Source organism: Scyliorhinus canicula, chromosome 7 (genome assembly GCF_902713615.1).
Source record: "Scyliorhinus canicula chromosome 7, sScyCan1.1, whole genome shotgun sequence".
NCBI classification, from domain to species: Eukaryota; Metazoa; Chordata; class Chondrichthyes; order Carcharhiniformes; family Scyliorhinidae; genus Scyliorhinus; species Scyliorhinus canicula.
The window spans coordinates 131,126,623-131,145,183 of record NC_052152.1 but is presented as its reverse complement, the minus strand read 5'-3'; the positions used below and the strand labels follow the sequence as shown (position 1 = coordinate 131,145,183).

The 18,561-nt window shown below is 45.5% G+C and overlaps 1 protein-coding gene across 1 annotated transcript in view; it reads right to left on the bottom strand.

Moving 5' to 3' along the window:
* Positions 1 to 11,506, bottom strand: part of prelid3b (PRELI domain containing 3) — a 31,421-nt gene extending 19,915 nt beyond the window's left edge. Inside the window, exon 1 of the mRNA XM_038802943.1 lies at positions 11,358 to 11,506. Within this exon, the coding sequence (XP_038658871.1) occupies positions 11,358 to 11,482 (125 nt within the window). The 5' untranslated portion in view covers positions 11,483 to 11,506. The remainder of the gene's footprint in view (positions 1 to 11,357) is intronic.
* Positions 11,507 to 18,561: the final 7,055 nt, after the last annotated feature.

Below are 18,561 nucleotides of genomic sequence, written 5' to 3'. Positions count from 1 at the left end.
CCCAAATGCTTTATCTAACTGCTTCTTGAATACACTGAATGTTTTGGCCTCAACTACCTCCTGTGGACCATTTTCTGGGTGAAGAAATTTCTCCTCATCTGTCCTAAATGGTCTACCCCTTATCCTCAGACTGTGAACCCTGGTTCTGGACACACCCACCATCGGGAACATCCTTCCTGTATCTCCCCTGTCTAGTCCCGTTAGAATTAAATAGGTTTCTAGGAGATGCACCCTCATTCTTCTGAACTCCAGCGAATACAATCCGAACTGATTCAATCTCACCTCATAATGTCAAACCCTCCACCAGGAGCAAGAACATCCTTCCTTAGGATCCCCCATATGGGTGATTAGGATCACCCATAAGGTGACCAAAACGGCACAATATTCCAAGTGTGACATCACCAAGGCCCTGTATAATTGCACAAGACATGCCTGCTCCTGTACTTGAATCCTCTCGTTATGACGGCCAACATATCATTTGCCTTCTTTACCACCTGTTGTACCTGCATGCTTACCTTAAGTGACTGATGCACGAGGACACCCAGGTCACGTGGCACCTTACCCTCTCCTAATTTATGGCCATTCGAATAATAGTCTGCCGTCTCGTTTTTGCTATTCATTCATGCGATTGGGCAAGGCACTCTACCAAAAGGTCGCTGAAGCAGATATCACATTATTTCAAGGGGAATTAGGTATTATTTATAAAAGATTGTAAAATGTGTGTGACTAACCAGGAATGGGATTGGACTAGGCATAAAAAAAGCAGTGCTAATTTCTTATTTCTGATTCTTTAACATTGTATCAGTCCAATTGCAAACAGCATGGCCTTGCAGTAATTATAAAAGTCCTTCTGATATTTAATAGTGAGGCAAAATTGAATAAACACCAGTCCGATTGAGTGGTCTGGATTTTGCAGTGATAAAGACAATGATACTATTAACGTTCACTGTCATTACATCTCTAAAACCGACAGTAAATTCTGGAGTCCGCACAGATTAACATGAAAATTCAGAAGTAGTTGGCAGTGATTCTACGTTACTCCATAAGGTGTGAAGTTGAAATCCCCCAGACTGCAATTAACTACAATTCCTGAACTAAAGAGAACTTTGTCTTTATATGCTAATGGTCTCGCTGTAAAACCCCTTCAAAAAGTTACAGCATTGTGAATGAGGGCTTCTAACTGCACACTAAGTTCATAATTACTGCTAATTAGGGCAACACAGCGAGCGCCAGGGATCCAGGTTTAATTATGATCTTGGATGACTGTAGAATATGCATGCTCTCCCAGTGTCTGCGCGGGTTTCCTCTAGGTGCTCTGGTTTCCTCCCACAGTCCAAAAATGAGCAGGTTAGGTGGATTAGCCATGCTAAATTGTCCCTTAGTGTCCAAAGATGTGCAGGTTAACCGGGGTTATGGGAATCGGGTCTCGTTAGGGTGCTCCGGTGATGTTCTTGACTTTTCACTAGATTCAAAGTTATGAAAGAGGAAATCCATGCCACCGACATCATAAGATCTCTGTGGGCAGCTCTGAGGTCAATGGTGACTGCTGTTGCTTCAGTGCTGAACAAAATCCAGGCCACTGTCCCAATGTCATTGACGTATGCTGCAAACGGCAACAGGAAGATCTTATCACATTTGACTTGGCATCATTGGCCGAGATTCCAACCAGGGTACGGCAGTGTAAAAACATGGAAAATCTTTAATTTTCCCCTTTCTCTTAATCATGAGAACCATGATTCTGGGCATCAGAAGGGAGAAATTCAGCTTGAACAGTTATGGCATTACTGAGAAACCCCGTTGGAAAACCTACAGAGAAACACCGTTTCAGAAACAAATACTAACTGGACACCATCCAGGGCAGCTTACAGAAATATCTGACTGGTTCAGAAACTTACTAACTACATCTAAGTCTTCAAGCCATAGCCAAAATGGCAGTCTGTATGACAAAATACATATTATCTATGATAAGACGATTTGAAGACAAGATAATTTAATTCAAAAGGAACAACACATCACATTGAAATTTTCCACTCTAATAATTTTTCTCCTTTAAACATGATTCACTAATGTCCTTTCCGGGAAGGTAATCTGTTGTCCTTACTTGGGTCTGGCCTACACATGACTCCAACCTCCAGCAACATGCTGGAGGTCCTCCAATATGGTTTTGCAAGTCAGGCAGATCTATCAAACATACAAAATAGGAGAAGGTGGCCATTCGGGCCTGCTCCGCGATTCAATAAGATTAATGCTGATCTGTCTGTGTTTCAAATTCCACATTCCCATCTACTCCTTTGATTCCTTTGTCCAATAAGAATTTATCTAGCTCTGCCTTGGAAACATTCAGTGATGTGCTTCCAACACCTTTGGAGACACAGAGTTCCAATGTCACACAACTCTCAAGAGAGAAAGAAAATCTCCTCATTACTGTCCTAAAAGGGTGACCGCTAATTTTAAATAATTCAATCCCTTTGAATTCCCTGGGGCGAATGTGCAAACTCCACACAGACAGTGACCGGGGGCCGGGATCGAACCCGGGTCCTCATGCCGTAGATTTCTGCAATAATCTTTGATGTGACACCTTATGAAATGCCTTCTGGAAATTCAAGTACAGTACAGGTTCCCCTTTATCTACATCACACGTTAGTTCTTCAAAGAATAATAAATTGGTCGAACATGACTTCGCTTTCACAAAGCCATGTTGGCTCTGCCTGACTTGACATTTTCCTAAATGTCCAACTATAAACCTATTTAATGATTGATTCAACATTTTCCGCACTACAATCTAACTAGCCTATAGTTTCCTGTTTTCTGCCTCCCTCCCGTCTAGAATAGAGGGATTATTTCCAGTCTGATAGAACCTTTCCAAAATTGAGGGTATTTTGGAGAATTAACACCAATGCATCTGCTAACTCATTAGCCACCTCTTTTAAGACTCTAGGATGAAGTCCATTAGGACCCAGCCTATAGCTCCATCAGTTTCTTGAGTACCACTTTCTTCGTGATTGGAATTTCACCAAGTTCCCTCTCCATTCCACCTCGATTTACAGCTATTACTGAATTACAGTGAAGAAAGAAGTGAAATAATTGTTCATTTTATCAGTCATTTCCTCATTATCTACTATCATCTCCATATTGTCACTCTCTAGAGGGCCAACATTCACTTTACATGAGTCTGCTCCTTTTTAACTACCTGTATAAACTCCTGCTATCCATTTTTAAATTTCTAGCTGGCTTCCTCCCATACTGTATCATTTATTTCTCTTGATTAAAGGTTTAGTCATTCTCTGCCATTCTTTAGATTCTGACCAGCCACTTGCCTTCGAGCAGTTATGCTTTTTCCTCAAGTTTCATGCTTTGCCTAACGTCTAGTTAACTACGAATGGTGGGTCCTCCCTTTAGAATATTTCTTTATCGTGGAAAAGTCAAATAAGAATTTAAAAAAGGCAGACCACTCAGCATCATGTTATGGCAAGCTGTTCCACAGACCAGGCAGGCAATAATTTGACATAGCCATATTCATCAAATGATACCTTACAGCCAAGTCCCAGACTCTTCCATCACTATCCCTGGTTACGTTCTATCCCACGAGCAGGACAGACCAACCAGAGATGGTGGCACAGTGGGTAGACAGTCGGAGGGAGTTGCCCTGGGAGTCCACAAAATTGACTCCGGACCCCATGAAGTCACATGACATCAAGTTAAATACTGGCGAAGGAAACCTCCTACTGATTAGCATCTACTGTCGCCAGGAGATGAATCAGGACTCTCACTGGTGGCAGGGCACAGAATGGACTGTGGTTGGAGAACTACAATGTCCATCACAATGAGGGGCTTGGTGGTACCACTCAGCTGGTCAAGTCCTGAAGGACATAGCTGCTAGACTGGGTCAGCAGCAGGGGGTGAGACAACTAACAAGAGGGAAAATCCCACTGTACATCATCCTAAGCAATTTACCTTTTGCGGTTGCATCTATCCATGGCCATATTGGCATGCATGACCACCACACAGTCCTTATGGAGACACAGTCCCATCTCCACATTGAGGATATCTTTCATTGTGTAGCATGACTTGCCAGCTTTTATACTCAATGCCCGTCCAATGAAGGCAAGTATTCCGTATGCTTTCTTGACTACCTGTCCACTTGCTTTGCTACTTGGAATATTGCACACAATTCTAGTCCCCACAATACCAAAAGTATGTGGAGGCTTTGGAGAGATGCAGAGGAGGTTTACCAGGATGTTGCCTGGTCTGGAGGATGTTAGCTGTGTGGAGAGGCTGAACAGACTCGGACTATTTTCATTAGAAAGACGGAGGTTAAGGGGTGACCTGATAGAGGTCTACAAGATTATGAGGGGCATGGATGGGCAGGCACTCTTTACCAGGGTGGAGGGTCAGTCACCAAGGGGCATAGGTTTAAGGTCCGTGTGGCAAAGTTTAGAGGAAATGTACGAGACATGTTTTTTATGCAGAGAGTGATGAGTAACTGGAACGTGTTGCCAGAGCAGGTTGCGGAAGCACAAACATTAACAGTGTTCAAAAACCATCTTGACAAACACATGGATTGAATGGGTAGAGGAATGCGGCACAAGGAAGTGCTGAGGGTTTTGACAAAGGTTGGTATCATGACCGGTATATGCTTGGAGAGCCGAAGGGCCTGTTCCTGTGCTGTATTGTTCTTTGTATTTGCACAACTAATGGATCAAATTTAAGCTCTGCAGTCCTGCCACAACCAGTCATTATAATCGATACTTAAACCAGAAAATTAAACTGGAGGAGGCTCCACATCTCTCCCCATCTTCATTGATGGAGGAACGCAGCACATCAATATAGAAGACAAGGCTAAAGCATTTACAACCATCTTCAGCCAGAAGTGCCGATTGGATGACAATAACCTTTATTGTCACAAGTAGGCTTACATTAACATTGCAATGAAGTTACTGTGAAAAGCCCCATGTCATCACATTCCGGCGCTGTTCGGGAACACGGAGGGAGAATTGAGAATGCCCAATTTACCTAACAGCATGTCGTTGATTCACCTTTACCTCCTACTGAGCGCCCCATAACACAAGTGCCAGTCTTACAAAGGTGTCAATTTGATTCATGACATGAAGAAACAGCGGAGGCACTGGATACTGCAACGGCTATGTGCTTGGACATTCCAGCTATAGTGAAGACTTGTGCTCCAGAATTAGCTGTGCCTCTTGCCAAGCTGTTCCATTACAGCTCCAAAAGGGGCATCTACCTGACAATGTGGAAAACTGCCCAGATATGTTCTATCCAAAAAATGGACAAATCCGACCTGGCCAATTGTGATCATTGGAAATCAACCATCTCAGCCCCAGGACATCAATTTCTCAGGGTAGTGTCATAGACCAATTGATTGTAGGTACTTCACTATCCTTTGTCATAGTCCCGAAAAACAAAGACAAAGTCTCAAAAGACATGCTGTTCGGTAATTTGGACTTTCTGAATTCTCCCTCAGTGTACCTGAACAGGTGCTGGAGTGTGGCGAATGGGGGATTTTCACAGTAACTTCATTGCAGTGTTAATGTAAGCCTACTTGTAACAATAAAGATTAATTAACATGTTTGCTGGTGATTGTACAATGTTCAGTGCCATTTGCAACTCCTCAGATACTGAAGCAGCTGGTGCCGTCATGCTGCAAATCTAGACAACATTCTGCTTGGACTGACAGGTGGCAAATAACATTCACTGTACAAAAGTAGCCAATGACCATTCTAACTAGAGAAAATCTAACCATCTTCTGCCCTCTTCTCCCCCCCCATATCAACCTCATGGGGGTAAACATTGACCAGAAACTGAACTAGCCAAATAAATACTGTTGCCTCAAGAGCAGGTCTCAAGCTGGGAATTCTGTGATGGTAACTCACCTCCTGACTCATCAAAGCCTGTCCACCATCTATAAGGCACAAGTCATGAATGTAATGAACTACTCCCTTCTTGCCTGGATAAGTGCAGCTCCAACAACACTCAAGACGCTTGACACCATCCAGAACAAAGCAGCCTGCTTGTTTGGCACCCCAACCTCCACCGTCGCAAAAGTGGCAGCAGTGTATACCATCTATAAGATGCAAAACAACCCAGCAAACCTCAATAGACAGCACCTTCCAAACCTACAACCTCTTCCCACAACTTGAAGGGCAGGTGCATGGTAAACCACCATTGTCACAGTTTCAAAATCTTGGAACTCACTTCCCAACAGCACTGTTATGTGTACCTACCCTACATGGACTGCAGCGGTTCAAGAAGGCAGCTCACCACCACCTTCTGAAGGGCAATTAGGGATGGGTAGTAAAGCCTGGTCGAGCCAGCGGCACCCACACAATGAACAAATAAAAAGTGTTCAAATCTCTTTGCACCGTGTTCCAGTCTCTAGGTGATCACATACTTTAAAGAAATTTATATAGTTGTAATGAGACGTGCATTAAATAATAATTATAAACACTTAGAAAGTCATTTGTCCGTAACTGTAAAAACATAAAGAAAAGGAGTAATTTCATATCGAAACCAATCACAAGTAAATTTTCCTCTTGTGAGGAAATGTGCAAATTGACCTGAAGCTCGAAATTTACAAGCATGTGAGAATCTGCAAACCTCCTTCACCCAAGGCAATGAACCTGTAACTAAACTGAAGACATTTACTGTAAAGTATCTTTGCAGAATTAAACCAAATTATTCTGCTATTACAGTACACTGAACGGGGGTCTGCTTTACCAGAAGCAGCACCTGATCCACTAGTTTGTGTAAGGTGAATACATAAATTGTAACATAGCACACACAGTCAGTAAGTTTGGAGCTCAAATTACACCTCAAAACTAACTACAACTTGGGAACACAAGATCACTCGATTTGATGCCACAACAAGGCAAAACACATTTTAACTATTGTGAACGAGCATCAAGACTTTTGTGCTGCCTGCAAAGTATCACCCAAGAAAATTGGTGTAAGGTGTTCAACAGATTCAAACAGGAAATACATTTGTTTGTTTTAAAATGAATTTTTCCTGTCAAATTCTCCTCTGCTGTCCCACTGGTGTGGACAATTTCTGTCGTAGAATTCACAGACACAAGGTTTTCTGATGTACGCAGCCCAACAGCAAGTTATTGGAATGTGGATAGCAAGTACTGACATTGTGTATTTATGTACTCCCTATGTTTTTTTTAATGTGTGGAATGATCTGTCTAGACTGTATGCAGAACAATACTTTTTGATTGTACCTCAGTACACATGACAATACAACAAATCCAATCCATTCACTACATGTCCTCCCAGCAGCAATCCCTGGCTAGTGATTCTATTCATTCACCTGACTCTCCAAAGATTGGTCACCATCTACAAGGCACAAGTCAGGATTATGATGGAATACTCTCCACTTGGCTGGACGAGTGTAGCTCCAACACGCAGCAGGCATGACATCATCCAAGACAGAGCAGCCCTGCTCCATTGGCACCCCATCCACCATCAGTTCACAGTATCATCCAAAAAAATCACAAGAGCAACTCACTAAGATTTGTTTGACTATTTCCAAACCCATGATCTCTACCACCTAGAAGGACATGGGCAACAGATACATGGGAACACCACCAGCTGGAGGTTCCTCTCCAGGTTATAGAATCACAGAATTTACAGTGCAGAAGCAGGCCTTCGGGCCATTGAGACTGCACCAGCCCTTGGAAAGAGCACCCTACTTAAGCCCATGTCTCCACCCTATCCCTGGGACCCCACCTAACCTTTTGAATATTACAGGGGGCAATATAGCATGGGTCCTTACAGTCAGGAAGACTATTCAGGGAGACAAATGGAGGGCTCACCTGCACATCTTTGGACTGTGGAAGGAAACCGGAACACTTGGAGGAAACCCATGCAGACGCGGGGAGAAAGTGCAAACTTTATAGTCACCTAATGCCAGAATTAAATCCAGGACCCTGGAGCTGTGAGATAGCAGTGCTAACTGCTGTGCCACTGTCACGCACCATCCCATCTTGGAAACATATTGCCGCTCCTTCACTGTCACTGGTTCAAAATCATGGAACTCCCTCCCTAACATCACTGTGTGCATCTACATCAAGCATTCAAGATGATAGTTCACCACCATCTTTTTGCAGGCAAATAGGGATGCCTAATAAATGCTGGCATAGCCAGTGACACTCGCATCCCAAGAATGAAAAAAAAGGAATAGTAGCCCTCCTTTTGTCTCCCTGAATAGTCCTCCCGACTAAAAGGACCCATGTTAACATCATTTAAGTCATGGTTCTTACGTTTTACACCCAAGCTCTCTGGACTTCACTGTATACTGCATTCACAGAAACAATAGCTTTTTCAGGTATGTCATGATGCAGAGATGTGCCACATGGACAAGTCAATCTTTTAGCTTTATAACAATATGAGAGGTTTCTGTGCATGCCTAACATCAACTCGAACAAACAGAAAATATGAGCTAGCTGTTACAAATCAGTTTTAATAGAGGAAAAGTAAGTTTTTGCTCCTTACTGGGAACTGTCTTTTTACCGAAAAGGCTGAAGATTTGCAACCACAAACCCTGGTGATGTTCCGAGCCAGGAAACATGTAGTGAATCCTTCAGAGTGAACCTGAATCACTCTGCACAGATTGACTTCACCCTCAGAGTGAGCCTGAATCACACTGCACTGACTGACTTCACCCTCAGAGTGAGCCTGAATCACTCTGCACTGACTGACTTCACCCTCAGAGTGAGCCTGAATCACTCTGCACTGACTGACTTCACCCTCAGAGAGAGCCTGAATCACACTGCACTGACTGCCTTCACCCTCAGAGTGAGCCTGAATTACACTGCACTGACTTCACCCTCAGAGTGAGCCTGAATCACACTGCACTGACTTCACCCTCAGTGAGCCTGAATCACACTGCACTGACTGACCACCCTCAGAGTGAGCCTGAATCACACTGCACTGACTGACCACCCTCAGAGTGAGCCTGAATCACACTGCACTGACTGACTTCACCCTCAGACTGAGCCTGAATCACACTGCACTGACTTCACCCTCAGTGAGCCTGAATCACACTGCACTGACTGACTTCACCCTCAGTGAGCCTGAATCACACTGCACTGACTGACTTCACCCTCAGACTGAGCCTGAATCACACTGCACTGACTGACTTCACCCTCAGTGAGTCTGAATCACACTGCACTGACTGACTTCACCCTCAGACTGAGCCTGAATCACACTGCACTGACTGACTTCACCCTCAGAGCGAGCCTGAATCACACTGCACTGACTTCACCCTCAGAGTGAGGCTGAATCACACTGCACTGACTTCACCCTCAGAGTGAGCCTGAATCACTCTGCACTGACTGACTTCACCCTCAGAGTGAGCCTGAATCACACTGCACTGACTGACCACCCTCAGAGTGAGCCTGAATCACACTGCACTGACTGACCACCCTCAGAGTGAGCCTGAATCACACTGCACTGACTGACTTCACCCTCAGACTGAGCCTGAATCACACTGCACTGACGGACTTCACCCTCAGACTGAGCCTGAATCACACTGCACTGACTTCACCCTCAGAGTGAGCCTGAATCACACTGCACTGACTGACTTCACCCTCAGACTGAGCCTGAATCACTCTGCACTGACTGTCTTCACCCTCAGTGAGCCTGAATCACACTGCACTGACTGACTTCACCCTCAGAGCGAGCCTGAATCACACTGCACTGACTTCACCCTCAGAGTGAGCCTGAATCACACTGCACTGACTTCACCCTCAGAGTGAGCCTGAATCACTCTGCACTGACTGACTTCACCCTCAGAGTGAGCCTGAATCACACTGCACTGACTTCACCCTCAGAGTGAGCCTGAATCACACTGCACTGACTGACCACCCTCAGAGTGAGCCTGAATCACACTGCACTGACTTCACCCTCAGAGTGAGCCTGAATCACACTGCACTGACTTCACCCTCAGTGAGCCTGAATCACACTGCACTGACTTCACCCTCAGTGAGCCTGAATCACACTGCACTGACGGACTTCACCCTCAGAGTGAGCCTGAATCACACTGCACTGACGGACTTCACCCTCAGAGTGAGCCTGAATCACACTGCACTGACTCACTTCACCCTCAGAGCGAGCCCGAATCACACTTCACTGACTTCACCCTCAGTGAGCCTGAATCACACTGCACTGACTGACCACCCTCAGTGAGCCTGAATCACACTGCACTGACTGACCACCCTCAGAGTGAGCCTAATCACACTGCACTGACTGACTGACTTCACCCTCAGAGTGAGCCTGAATTCCACTGCACCGACTGACTTCACCCTCAGAGTGAGCCTGAATCACACTGCACTGACTGTCTTCACCCTCAGAGTGAGCCTGAATCACACTGCACTGACTTCACCATCAGAGTGAGCCTGAATCACACTGCACTGACTTCATCCTGAGTACGCCTGAATCACACTACACTGACTGACTTCACCCTCAGTGAGACTGAATCACTCTGCACTGACTTCACCCTCAGAGTGAGCCTGAATCACACTGCACTGACTGTCTTTGCCCTCAGAGAGAGCCTGAATTCCACTGCACCGACTGACTTCACCCTCAGAGTGAGCCTGAATCACACTACACTGACTGACTTTACCCTCAGTGAGACTGAATCACTCTGCACTGACTTCACCCTCAGAGTGAGCCTGAATCACACTGCACTGACTGTCTTTGCCCTCAGAGAGAGCCTGAATCACACTGCACTGACTGACTTCACCCTCAGTGAGCCTGAATCACACTGCACTGACTGTCTTCACCCTCAGAGTGAGCCTGAATCACACTGCACTGACTGACATCACCTTCAGAGTGAGCCTGAATCACTCTGCACTGACTGACTTCACCCTCAGAGTGAGCCTGAATCACTCTGCACTGACTGTCTTCACCCTCAGAGTGAGCCTGAATCACACTGCACTGACTCACTGACTTCACCCTCAGAGTGAGCCTCAATTCCACTGCACCGACTGACTTCACCCTCAGAGTGAGCCTGAATCACACTGTACTGACTGACCACCCTCAGAGTGAGCCTGAATCACACTGCACTGACTGACTTCACAGCACCTCCCCCTCTGTAGAGGTCAGCACATGTAGGCTGCTGTCACCTTGACTGTAGTCACTGAGCCAACACCGCCCAGAGGAGTCACGCGCAACCCAGGCTGCCGCTCTCCTCAACCACTAACCCATTGTCGGTAATAGGTCGGCGCCCCGGGGGCAGGCCCGACTCCCTCAGGCCAGGCCGGCTTCTGACCGACCCTAATGCCGGGAGCCTGGTCAAATACCCTGAGTCAATCCCGGTTAGTGACTCCCTCACTCACTTGAATACATGCTCCGAGGTCCAAATCTTCATCCTCCCGGTGATCGTACTGCCGACCCGGGTCCCGCTCTCCGCCCGCCAGAAGCCCTCAGCCGACGTCAGCACGCAAACCGACCTATCCGTCATCGACGTCAGCACGCGAACCGTTCCTGTCCGTCACTGACGTCAACACGCAAACCGACCCATCCGCCATGACGTCGTCACGCAGCCCGGACCTGGCAGACGTCGGGATCCTCCAAGTTGGCCCAGCCGGGCTTGTGCGTGCTGACGTCTTCACGTTCACAGGTACCTCCTCTGCTGCTCACCTGGTACGGTCACTGGGGAGTCCGTGGGAACACATAGTCTCAGAATTTGAGTGTTCAACAACTGATCAGATTTATATAGTGTTTCAATTGGTGGTGTGGGAAATAGTGAGGAGGAAAGCCTTACATGACAGGGCAGTATAAGAGTATCAGATCATAAGATATCGGAGCAAAAATAGGCCACTCAGCCCATCGAGTCTGTTCCGCCCTCCAATCATTGCTGATATTTTTCCGGTCCCCATTCTCCTGCCTTTTCACCATAAACCACTGATCCCCTTATTAATCAAGAACCTATCTCTCTCGGTCTTAAACACACTCAGTGATTTAGCCTCCACAGTCTTCTGCGTCAAAGAGTTCCACAGAATCACCACCCTCTGGCTGAGGAAATTCCTCCTCATCTCTGTTTTAAAGGATCATCCCTTTAGTTTGAGATTGTGCCCTCTGGTTCTCGTTTTTCCTTTTGTTAGAAATATTTTAATTCTCCTTTTTCACATTTTCTCCTAAATTTGCACCCACCAACAATAAACAATAAGCAGTAATGAATATAATGTCAATCCCCATATCAACAACAACAATCCCATCCTCCCACCAATCCCCAAACAACTGCCCGCATGTTAACATAACAAATAACAAAAAAGAATCAGGAATCACCCATAGTCACCATTAACACATAACAGTCACCATTAACACATAACAGTCCCCCTCCATCCAACCCTCCCCCCCACCCCCCCCCCCCCACCCAACCCTCCCCCCCACCCAACCCCCCCACTAAAGTTCAATGTTATCCAATTCTTGAAAGTGCATAATGAATAACGCCCATGAATTGTAGAACCCCTCCATCCTTCCCCGCAGTTCAAACTTAACCTTCTCAAGAGTCAAGAATTCCAACAGGTTCCCCCACCATGCCAGGGCACAGGGTGGAGAGGTTGCTCTCCATCCCAAAAGGATCCGCCTTCGTGTAATCAATGAAGTGAAGGCTACAACATCTGCCTCCGCACCCGTTTCCAACCCCCGGATGGTCCGACACACCGAATATGGCCTGCCCTGGGCCTGGGTCCAGTTTCACGTGCACCACTTGTGTGCTCTATATACCACCTTCAGCTGTATCAGCCTCAACCTCACACACGAGGTGAAGGCATTCACTCTCTGCAGCACCTCACACCAGAACCCCATCTCCATACCAACTCTTTCTCCCACTTTGCTTTGATCCCTTCCAGTGGTGCCTTCTCCTCTTCCAAAGTAAACCGCTGACACTACCCCGTTCTCCAGTCCCCATGTCATCAGCACCTCCTCCAGCAATGTGGAGGCCGGCTCCACCGGAAAGCTCTAACTCCTTTGTGGCAAAATCTCAAACCTGCATGTATCTAAACATTTCCCCCTGCTCCAGTCCATACTTCGCTTTCATCTCCTTCAATCCTGCAAACCAACCCCCAAGAAACAAATCTTTTAGTGTCTTAATCCCCTTCTCCTTCCATTTCCAAAAATGTCCATCTCACTTCCCTGGTTCAAATCTGTGGTTCCCCCCAAATCAGCATTTCCCTTGACCCTGCCCCCAACCCAAAGTGTTGGCAAAACTGTCTCCAAATTCTCAATGAAGCTGTTATTACCGGACTCCCTGAGTATTTACCTAGGGCCATCGGAAGTTGCTAGCGCCTTCAATCTCGCCCCCCTACACAAACTCTCCTCCATTCTGACCCACTGGGAATCAACTCCTCTGACCCAGCTCCGCACCTTCTCCACATTCGCCGCCCAGTAATAACATGTCAGGTTCGGAAGACCCAAACCCGCGCCTGCCTTCCCCTCTGTAGCAGCACCTTTCTAACTCTGGCCTCCTTCCCTCCCCATACGAACAAGGTAATCATTCTTTCAATCTCTCGAAAAAATGCCTTTGGCAGGAAAATCGACAGGCATTGGAAAATAAACAGAAATATCGGCAACACGTTCATTTTAACCGCCTGTACCCGACCCGCCAGTGACAAGAGGGAGACCATCCCATCTTGCCAGATCAGCTTTCACTCTCCCCACCAAACTAGAAATGTTGTGCCTACAGAGCCCCCCTCCCCACTCCCAAGCAACCTGCACCCCCAGGTATCTAAAATGAGTCCCTGCCCTACGGAACGGGTTCTGGTTTTTCCTGCAAGCGGAAATCTCCTCTCCATGTGCACTCTATCCAGGCCCTGCAGTATGCTGTAAGTTTCAATAAGATTCCCCCTCATCCTTTTAAACTCCAACAAGTACAGACCCAGAGTCCTCAACTGTTCCTCATATGACAAGCTCTTAATTCCAGGGACCATTCTTGTGGACCTCCTCTGGACTCTTTCCAAGGCCAGCACATCCTTCCTTAGATACAGGGCCCAAAACTGCTTACAATACTTCAAATGGGGTCTGACCAGAGTCTTATACTCCTCAGAAGTACAACCTTGCTCTTGTACACTAGCCCTCTCGCCATGAATGCTAACATTGCATTTGCCTTCCTAACTGATGACTGAACCTGCACATTAACCTTAAAAGAATCTTGAACAAGGACTCCCAAGTCCCTTTGTGCTTCTGATTTCCTAAACATTTCTCCATTTAGAAAATATTCTGTCTCCATTCCTCCTTCTAAAGTGCGTAACCTCACATTTTTTCACATTATATTCCATCTGATACTTCTTTGCCCATTCTCCTAGCCTGTCCACTTCTTTGCCCATTCTCCTAGCCTGTCCAACTCCTTCTGCAGCCCCCCCCCCCTTCCTCAATATTACCTGTCCCTCTACAGATCTTTATATCATCTGCAAACTGAGCAACAGTGCCTTCAGTTCCTTCTTCCAAATCGTTAATGTATATTGTAAAAAGTTGTGGTCCCAGCACCGACCTCAGGGGCACACCACTCGTCACCGGCTGCCATCCTGAAAAAGACCCCTTTATCCCCACTCTCTGCCTTCTGCCAGTCAGCCAATCCTTTATCCACACCAGGATCTTACCCTTAATACCATGGATCTTTAACTTAATTAACAGTCCCGTGTGGCACCTTGTCAAATGCCTTCTGGAAATCTAATAAATCGCGTCCATTGACTCTCCTCTGTCTAATTTCCTTGTTACCTCTTCAAAGAACTCTTAACAGATTTGTCTCACATGATCTCCCCTCGATGAAGCCATGTTGACTCAGTCCTATTTTATCACGCGCTTCCAAATACTCCGCAATCTCATCTTTAATAATGGACTCAAAAATATCTTGCCAATGACTGAAGTCAGGCTAACCGGCCTATAATTTCCCGTCTTCTGCTTCCCTCCCTTCTTAAACAGTGGTGTTACATTAGCTACTTTCCAGTCCTCTGGGACCCTCCCGCCTCCAGTGATTCCTGAAAGATCACCAATGCCTCCACAATCTCCTCAGCTACCTCCTTCAGAACCCTGGCATGTAGTCCATCCTGCCCAGGTGACTTATCCACCTTCAGACCGTTTAGTTTCCCCAGAAGCTTCTCATTAGTGATGGTCACTACACTCACCTGTGCCCCCTGATTCTCCTGGAGCTCTGGCATCCCACTGGTGTTTTCCACCATTTAGACTGATGCAAAGTAACTATTAAGTTCCCCTGTCATTTCTTTGTTTCCTATTATTACTCCTCCAGCCTCATTTTCCTGTGGTCCAATGTCTAATTTTGCCTCTCTCTTACCTTTTATATATTGAAAAATCTCTTCCTATCTTCTTTTATATTACAAGCTAACTTACACTCATATTTCATCTTCTCCCCCATTATTGCTTTTTTAGTTATCCTCTGCTCACTTTTAAAGGTTTCCCAATCCTTTGGCTTCCCACTAATGCTCATCACTTTGTATGCTTTTTCTTTTGCTTTTCTGCTGTCCTTGACTTCACTCAGTCATGGATGCCTCGTCCTCCCCTTAGCATGTTTCCTTCTCCTTGGGATGAACTTTTGTTGTGCCTCTGGAATACCAGCTTCTCCCTCTCAAACTGCAGGTTAAATTCTATCATATTGTGGTTACTGCTCCCTCAGGGTTCCCTCACCTTAAGTTCCCTAATCAAGTCTGCCTCATTACATATCAAATCCAGAATTGCCTGTTCCCTATTAGGCTCTATCATAAGCTGCTCCAAAAAAAATCTCTTAAACATTACATAAATTCCTTTTCTTGGGATCCACTACCAACCTGATTTTCCAGGTCCACCTGGAAAGTCCCTTTTTATATGCCTTTTTAAATCTGTTTTGTTTTCTGCCCCGCATCCTGACTACTGCTCAGGGGCCTCTATACAACTCCCATCAGGGTCTTTTTACCTTTATGATTTCTCAACCGTACCCACAGAGATTCTATGCCTTCTGATCCCATATCGCTTCTTGCTATTGATTTAACTAATCCTCGAAGAATCCCAGTAGATTTGTTAAGCATGATTTCCCCTTCATAAATCTATGCTGACTCTGTCCGATCCTGCCACTGTTTCTTAAGCTATAAATAAAGACAAAGCAGCCCGCTTGATTGGCACCCCATCCACCATCTTAAACACTCACTTACTCCAGCAATGATACATAATAGCAGCCGTGTTTACCATCTACAAGGTGCACTTCAGCAACGGGCCCTTTTGACAACTTTCCAAACCATCTAGAAGTACAAGGGTAGCAGAAACTTGAAAACATCACCACCTGAATGTTCCCCTCCAAGCCACACACCATTTAGATATATCACTGTTCCTTCACTGTCGTTGGGTCAAAATCCTGGAGCTCATTCCCTAACACCACTGTGGTTGTACCTAACCACAGGTACTGCAGCAGATCAGTAATACAGCTCACCACCAACTTCTCAAGGCAATTAGGGATGGGCAATAAATGTTGGCGTAGCCAAAGATACCTTCATCCATGAATGAATATAAACCTTTTGTTGACATGGAAAGATTATGGGAAGCACAATGTAATTGCTGATGCTATGTCCAGAGTTCAAAGGAAAGATGTAGGTGAAAAACCAAGATATGATAGTTCTATAATGTTTGAATTTTGAATCCCGCTAATAATACTTGTCATATACACTTGCTTTTGCTTAAGCTTTGAAGGATCTATAAATACCATGTGTAATTGTGAAAAATGAGAAGATTTCCATTGTGCAGTAAACTATTTGTCAAAAATTTAATGATGGTAGGATCTTGTTATATTTTCAAAGCTATTGTAAAGAAACCTTCACTATGGTGAAGCTTCCCTCACTTTGTTCTCTCAAAGAATAGAGTGAGGGAATCTGGCATGATGTGGCGGGGGGCAGGGAAGACATAGGCTGCATATGCTGAAAGGTGGTGCAAAACGTGTGACTACAGGGTTGGGTTTATGGGCACATAAATCAAACCAACAGGACGAGATTAGTCCGGAGTTTAAGAGGTGACAGCTGGGGCTCAGTGAAGCCCAGGTGCAATTGTTAACTCTGTGCTGCTGGGGAGTTGGAGCTTAAGAGAAGACCTGCACAGTTGTCAGCTCAGTGAAGCGGTTTGCTCTTTGAAAGTAGAAAAGCCCATGGTGCACGGTGGGTGTCTGCTCAGTGTGGCTAGATAGCTGGGATTGTGATTAGATCCTGGAGTGTAGCCTCGTGAATCCTGTGGGTGTAGTCGAAGGGAGAAGAGGTTGAACAATTGGGAAGCAAGAGGTTGTTGGGATTGTTTGAACTGGAACAGCTGTTGAGAACAATCAGAAGTTAGATCTTTAATGGAGACGAGTTGTAATTCCTCTTCAGGAAGGAAGTTTTATTGGATATTTTTTGGGGATCACTGAGAATACGTTGTTTATGCCTGCCATTTAAGGTGTGGTTTGTGTTCAACCACAGCTTGCCTGTTGATTTATGTTTACCTCATGTTAATTCTGGATGTTACAGTATAAGGTAGATAGTATTGGCTGTTTGCTTTGTTGACTCTTGTACAGTAAAATGTATGTGTTTGTTGAAAAACTGTGGAATCTTGTGGCTTTGTACTCTTGATACCTGGAATTTCAAATTTCATCTACTTATAAGAAGTCACTAGTCCTACCGGATCGTAACAAAGTTCCCACAAACAGCAACACAAAAATTACCAGATGATTTAAAAAAAGCAGTATTGAGGGATAAATATCGACCAAGACACCAGGGCTCGCTTTCAGAATTGTCATGAGACATTTCATGTTTACTTTAAAGTGCAGACAGATTCATACTTTGTAATTCCAAAAATGTGGCACTCAGTACTGTATTAGAGTGCCAACCTAAACATATTTCAGCTCTCTGAAGTTGGACTTAAACCCACAACCGTTTGAGTCACCATTTAGCTACAGCCGACTAATTAAGCCTCGTGAGCAAGAGATTCTCATCTGAAGTGTTCAAAAGAATGTCTTTATTAAAATTACTGCAAGTCTGAAGAATCCTTTGAGAACACTGGCATAATCCAAAACACAGCAGATCACATACTGGAGATAGAGCTTCCCACAAAGTACAAAGTCACATCATGTTGGTCTGCAAGGAATGTCGAGTGACGGAAGAATGATCTTGAGGAAACATTACAATAACCTGATACCCTACCCCGGTGTCTAACTCTTAAGGACTGTTAAAAGAAAGCATGGTGGCACAGTGGTTAGCACTGCTGCTTCACAGCACAAGGGATTCCAGCCCTGGGTGACTGTTTGGAGTTTGCACATTCTCCCAGTGTCTGGGTGGGTACCTCAGAGTGCTCTAGTTTCTTCCCACAACCCAAAGATGTATAGGTTGGGTTATGCTAAAAGATTTGTCCCTTAGTGTCCAAAGATGTGCAGATTAATGGATAGGGTGGGGGAGCGGGACTAGGTGGGTGCTCTCCGAGGGTTGGTGCTGACTTGATGTGCTGAATGGCACTGTGGGAATTCAATGGGTATTGAACAAATTTGTCCTCTTCTCTATCCCTTTCCTGAGATTAACACATCTATCCACCAGCCCT